Source organism: Triticum aestivum, chromosome 5D (genome assembly GCF_018294505.1).
Source record: "Triticum aestivum cultivar Chinese Spring chromosome 5D, IWGSC CS RefSeq v2.1, whole genome shotgun sequence".
Lineage (NCBI taxonomy): Eukaryota > Viridiplantae > Streptophyta > Magnoliopsida > Poales > Poaceae > Triticum > Triticum aestivum.
In genome coordinates this window covers 135,543,506-135,549,267 of record NC_057808.1, presented here as the reverse complement: position 1 = coordinate 135,549,267, position 5,762 = coordinate 135,543,506, and the positions used below count along the sequence as shown (strand labels likewise).

The following is a 5,762-nucleotide window of genomic DNA, read 5'->3' as shown; positions in this document are numbered from 1 at the left end:
CTCTCACGAAAGAAAAAAAAATAGAAAACGCGTTTTGTTTTTCCCTTTTCGAGAGGCACGTCCGTGACTCTCGCGAAAGCACAACTGTGCCTCTCGCGGAAGCAAAACCGTGACTCTCGCGAAAGAAAAAAAAACAGAAAACGCGTTTTTTTCGTTTCCGAAAGGCACGGCCATGACTCTCGCGGAAAAAAAAACCGTGACTTTCGCAAAAGGGGAAAAAAAGAAAACGCGTTTTTTCGTGCAAATTTTTTTTGGTCGAAAAGCTAAGAAAGACCGGGGAAAAACCAAAACGTCGAAAAAACCCGGGAAAAACGTTTAAAAAGCCGAAAACGCGTGCGAAAAAATAAAAAAATAAAATCCGAAAGAAGCGTCCAGAGCGCGACACGTGGCGAATGGCTGAGAGCGTGCGAAGTGGCGCTCTCAGAAAGCAGGAACAACGTCAACGGTAGTGCGTAGCATGTGAGAAAAATGCTACCGGGCTGATCCTTGGGCCCGCCCAAAACTTGGCCCGGCCAGTCGCGGCCCACTGATTGCTGACGTCACCGTGTTGTCAAGACCACCGAAGTGCCGCTTTCCCATCGGCTCGCTCATCGTCCCATCCAACCCCGGAGCACCACCGGCGAAGCGGGAAGGCATCCATCCATGGTCGTCTCCACCTTCAGTGGCCCTGGGATTGGGCTCGGTAAGCGGCTGACCTTGATTCTTCATTATTGGATCTTGCATTCTTGCGGCGATTTGGTGCTTGCTCCGTTTTAGGTTTCTTGATCTTGTCTCTGTCTGTTGAAATCGGCGCAGGCTTCGGCGTCGGCTGCGGATTCGGAGTCGGATGGGGGTTCGGGGGTGAGGTTTTTACACCGCTCAAGTTTTAAGGGAGGGGCGAGAACTTGGAATCGCTTCTCGTTCAAGCATATTCGGGAGAATTGCTCTTGATTTTTGCTTATAGATTTCGCTGTTTAGCAGTCCCACTCCGTACAAAAGGGAATCTGTTTACCCGCTTCATAACCAGTAAGATGCATGCGAATTGGTTACCAAAAGCCTCCAGATGGAGTTAATTGTTATATGGAGTCACAAAGAAATAACGGAACAGCTTTGTGTACGATGAAATTGGTCTAACTTGTTACGACGATGGATCACCACTGCCCACAGACGTGATAAAATGGACGGTGGATTTCAACCATCGTACCAAAATTGTATGATAATATGTTGTACGCACAGAAATGCTTATGCCGCAAGATTCAATATGATATGAAGCCGGTTTTCCATGTAAGCATGTTTTTGTACTGTAGAACTTGTTCCTCAACATCTAAGTTGGTCCAATATTATATGAAGCATGCTTTGGAAGCATCTTATGGAAATGCTTATGTCATAACATTCATTATTATAGAAATGTGGGACATAAGCGAAGTTAGATCCATCGGACTCCTGAGCTAGAGGCGTAGAGTAGACGATTTTTTTAATTGTTCTTGAGATGGATTTGCCTTTCACCCATTGCTAGCTAATCTTTCAAATGTTGATAGTTATTAAACCAAACATCACATGGATGGTTCTCAACAGCATTCCTAGTTCTACCTAATATAGGATGAGAAGGAACAGAAATATTCTACTTAACCAGGGAGCCAAAAGGTTATATGCAAAAGGTTTGTGCCCACAAATTTAATTCTATCTGTACACTAGTCTAACAAATTAAATCAACAATTACATAGTTGTATTTAACTAGTTCTTTTTTTCTTCTGATTTCGTGCTAAAAATCCAAGCTTCAATTCTATAGTAGTATTACACTTTAATATGAATTAATAATACGATCCATAGCCAATACAGGTAGACAGAGTAGTCCCAGGCACCCAGCTAATAGAGTTTTTTGTAACTGGCTTATGTCTGGGGATAAATTTACCGGAACAGACTTTCTTTGAAGAGTTATGGTCCTATTGTATGTCAGTAACTATTCCTTATTGACTATTTACCTTCATTGTAAGAAAATAACATGCTTTAATTTTCTTTTCTACCACAGGAATGCCTCTGAACGTATTCGGCTTGGGCATTGGTACAAAGCTTATCAGTTACTATATACACATCATCTAGAGTAAATTGGTACTGAATTGAATTTCCTCTTTGTGAATAGGTGGGGGATGCGGAGTTGGTCTTGGTTTAGGATGGGGCTTTGGAAATGCTTATGGTTGTCAATATCGATCTTCAAGGGTCCAGTTTCAGGGCATTGAGTTTCAGAAAAAGTCTGAAGGAGATGAAGCACCAAAGCTTGTTGAAAAGTCTCGTCCTTATGGCTAGTATAGCTGCGATCATACAATTGGCACAGGCAATGTTACCATTGCCCCCTTGATTGTAGTCAATTGTCTACCTGGAAAGTTGTTTGAAAGCATTTTGATGTTTTGATGAACTTGGACGTTTTCATGGTAACATAATGAGGATAATCCATGGTACTTTTTTCGTTTCGGATAATGGTCTTTATATTTGGCTAATATTGTCCATTAACATTCTCTTGGTTGGGTACACCCTGCAAGTGTTTATTGTTACTCTTGTTAAGTACCCGCAGTTCAGTGTGTGCAGTGCATTATGTCTGGATATGGTTAATCACAATCTAAAAAATGCATAAAAACATTGAGCACTGTTGTGAACTCTTGACTCCCCTGCATAATTTCTTCCCTACAAGGGGAAACAAAACTGAAGGCTGTATTATTTTTTCTGAAGATTATAATTAGTAGGATAACTTTTGCAACAAGGTTGACAGTTAAAACTGTTAGCTCAGAATGTTCCAAATATTACAATCAGGTGCGGCTTTTATTTAAGTAAAATCAGTGAAAATGAGAATGCAATAGTGAAGATTAATGCAGAGTTTAACACTGATCTTTCGGTGGATGCGGTGCCTACATGCTGGAAAACTGAGCAGCTGGTTTATCATATTATGTATCGACCTGGCAACAATGGTGGTGGCTTGTAGAACTGCTGCTATCAGTGATTCTTCCAGTGTGAAGCCTCTTATGCATTCACAGAAATGGATTATCAAAGGCAGCTGTGCCGTCGGTTGATGTGGGGGAGCTTGCTGTCTCTGCGTCGCCGCTCCTGAGCCAGTATGTCTGCTGGAACGTTGCTGCGCTGCTTGGGACATCCTCCATGACCCACTCAAAGCCCCTGGGGTAGTAGATCCCTGTCCTTGGGTGTGGCACCCACAGTGCTGTCTCTGCCGACCTTGCTTTTGTTGGCTGCACCCGGCTCGTAAGGTTAGAGCTTTGCCTGTTCTTAACTTCCCTGCATATCACAATCCAGGCAGTTACTTTATGAAGCATATCAGCATAATGATGTTGCATTTAGCAATTCAAGTTTCTCTTCACTAGGATATGAACAATCTTTAGATTACAGTAATGCTTGAATGTCATCGTTCTGGAATCTACCAAATTGAAAGCTTCATTATTGCAGGTTTAGAGGGATGCTAGAGGCTACTTACCGGAGAAGACCAGTTGATTTTGCAATTGCACTGCGGCCCATCAACAAAGGCTGGGGAGGCGCTAAAATCTGCTGCTGTTTGTTCTTTCCTCCTTGGTGTCAAGCAGCCGATGGCAGTTCCCTCTTGGTTGGCACCTCTCTCCTCCCCAACCCTGGTATATATAGCTGTAGTTTTCTAGTTGGAACGCTACCACCATGGTCAGGGTCACACGGACTGCACATCTGGTAGGATATGAATGATTTGACAAGCTCCTACAGAGGATCATGAACGATTTTATTCACAGTCGTTGGCTTCTACTTGAGCAGAGGTTTGAGCTTGATTGGACACCATTGGACCAAACACCATGAGAACTGATGCTCCTAGAATCTGAAGTCAAATCTGGCCAAGTACTGTCCTATGGCAGTAACTGTTTCTACTTGGAGAATCATGAGACAGCCCTACTGGTGCTGGTTGTACCTTGTTAGCAACGAAGGAATACAGTTCTCACATGAAGAAAGGGAGAGGAGATAGGAACACAGCTTGAAGAAAAGCAGTTACGGAATTTTCGTTCTCAAATCTCTGCTTGTCTGGTTGCAAAGGATGTTGTCTGCCACAAACTTATTATGAACTCCTTAATACGTATGAGAAGCAACTGATATGTGGACCCCAGTGATAGATGGATTCAGGCAGATTATACATCTGTTGAGACTTCCTTTGCTGATTTCGAGCCACAAACTCTCATGAGAGATATGTGTTTGCCTGCCTGCGGGATATTGTGCAGTCTGTGGCATCAGAAGAACTTGCGCGTATGGTGTCTCATGACCTGATCCATCTTCCCCATATATTTTCTGTATACATCATTAATGATCCTTCAGCAGAATAATGGAGGGTATGGGATCTGATACTCCTTGAGGGATGCATAGCTGTGGTGCAGAACTAAAGATGAAGCATTTCAGTTGCTTGTCTCTTCGTGCGGCAGAGTGGAGAGTAAGTTCTTCCCTTCAGATTTGACATTGGAGTCATAGAGTGATAGAGGGCAAGAAAAAGAGAATAAGATTTTTTTTTCCTCATAATTTTAGATGTTGCATGCATCAGTGTCGTAGCAATAGAGTTTTAATAGTGCAAGAATAAAGCTCATGATCTTATTCCCGGCGGTTCCCGTCCTTCTGTTCTCTCTTTTGGTTTCAGTGGAAGGCTACGGTACAGGATGGCGTGTTGGTGTATAACGTAACATCTAATATACCCTGTGGATTTCAGTAGTACTAGAAGCTCTGATATAATAGTAAATCTTTGAGGCCTTCAGGAGAAAATATGCTACAAGTGAAACTTTGCTCTGCGAAAATACCTGTGCGCTAATGATTAAATAAATTCCAGAAAGTCCCTGCATTCTTACGTCACTAGTAGCTGCAGTTTAAAGATAAATCACATAACTCCCAAACATCAGTTCGTCTGTTCTGTTTCAGTGACCTCCTGCAAGCAAAAAAGAGTTATTTTTGTGAATAATGGAGGAGTGACTCTCCCAGCCTTTGCACCGCATCTAAGTACCAGATCTCAGGTAATAATTGTGGTGGACAGGCGGCTTTGGCTTTGTAGCCGGCTAGCCGTGGATTACTGGAAAAAATAGCGCGCTATAGCGTCACGAGGAATAGCTCGCCAAATAAAACAATCCTAGAAAAAATAGTGCGCTATAGCGTCACGAGGAATAGCTCGTCAAATAAAACAGTGTAGAACGTCTTGCTAATAGCGTATTCTAAAGTCGGCGCTACTTTTTTCGTTGGGTAGGATGCAGCGGTGTCTAGAATAGCTTGCGCATAGAAGAGGGGCGCTGGGTAGGCAAGGTACTGTAGAAGATAGAATGATAACTCTCTTTTGGTCACGATCCTCTCCTTATAATCATCTTAAGGCTTGTTCGGTTGACAGGGAAATGGAGGGAATTGGCAGGGATTAAATCCCTACAAGTCAAAATCCCCTCCAATCCACCCCAATTTCCTTGGGAGGGGGTGTAACCGAACAAAGCCTAAGTGGTGTTTCTTTGAGGGAGATGGGATACCTTAATTTTGTTGGTTGTTTCACATGACTAAGATTGGGATGGAAGGCGAAGTGCGGTGCTCAAGTTTAAACGTGTACCGGAATGGTTGATCCCCCCCCCCACCCCTGAGAGTCTCCGGCTTCTCCCTCCCTCTTGTTGGAGTCTGTGGGCGAGGAGGTTCACTCTCCTTTGTATATAGCCGGTTAGGTTTGAGGCTTCGGCCTGGATTTGCCTTGACGGCGTCGTTATGCTGATGGAATCTAGTCCATCGCTGCCTTCATAATACATGTGACGCTC

At 43.4% G+C, this 5,762-nt stretch overlaps 2 protein-coding genes across 3 annotated transcripts; one reads left to right on the top strand and one right to left on the bottom strand.

The window, feature by feature from the left end:
• Positions 1-529: 529 nt before the first annotated feature.
• On the top strand, positions 530-2,507 carry LOC123119902 (protein TRIGALACTOSYLDIACYLGLYCEROL 5, chloroplastic). 2 transcript variants are annotated; one of them, XM_044539868.1, is made up of 4 exons: positions 548-682; positions 796-840; positions 2,009-2,041; positions 2,120-2,507. In XM_044539868.1, the coding sequence occupies exons 1-4, from the start codon at positions 643-645 to the stop codon at positions 2,281-2,283; spliced, it is 282 nt and encodes a 93-aa protein (XP_044395803.1). In that variant the 5' UTR covers positions 548-642; the 3' UTR covers positions 2,284-2,507. The 2 variants fall into 2 exon arrangements, with proteins under 2 accessions (XP_044395804.1, XP_044395803.1); XM_044539869.1 differs by lacking the exon at positions 796-840 and having other exon boundaries at positions 530-682; positions 2,120-2,447.
• Positions 2,508-2,736: 229 nt separating this feature from the next.
• Positions 2,737-3,666, bottom strand: LOC123119901 (uncharacterized). Its single transcript, XM_044539867.1, has 2 exons — positions 3,458-3,666; positions 2,737-3,261 (listed from the first exon to the last, which is right to left on the bottom strand). Exons 1-2 carry the CDS (start codon positions 3,496-3,498, stop codon positions 3,000-3,002), a joined length of 303 nt encoding a protein of 100 aa, XP_044395802.1. The 5' UTR covers positions 3,499-3,666; the 3' UTR covers positions 2,737-2,999.
• Positions 3,667-5,762: the final 2,096 nt, after the last annotated feature.

Coding starts and splice junctions, on each gene's coding strand:
- LOC123119902 (XM_044539868.1), top strand. CDS start 643: ATGGTCGTCTCCACCTTCAGTGGCCCTGGGATTGGGCTCG. Junction 841..2,008: donor AGTCGGATGGGGGTTCGGGG/GTGAGGTTTTTA, acceptor TTTCTACCACAG/GAATGCCTCTGAACGTATTC. Junction 2,042..2,119: donor CGTATTCGGCTTGGGCATTG/GTACAAAGCTTA, acceptor CTTTGTGAATAG/GTGGGGGATGCGGAGTTGGT.
- LOC123119901 (XM_044539867.1), bottom strand. CDS start 3,498: ATGGGCCGCAGTGCAATTGCAAAATCAACTGGTCTTCTCCG. Junction 3,262..3,457: donor AAATCAACTGGTCTTCTCCG/GTAAGTAGCCTC, acceptor TGTGATATGCAG/GGAAGTTAAGAACAGGCAAA.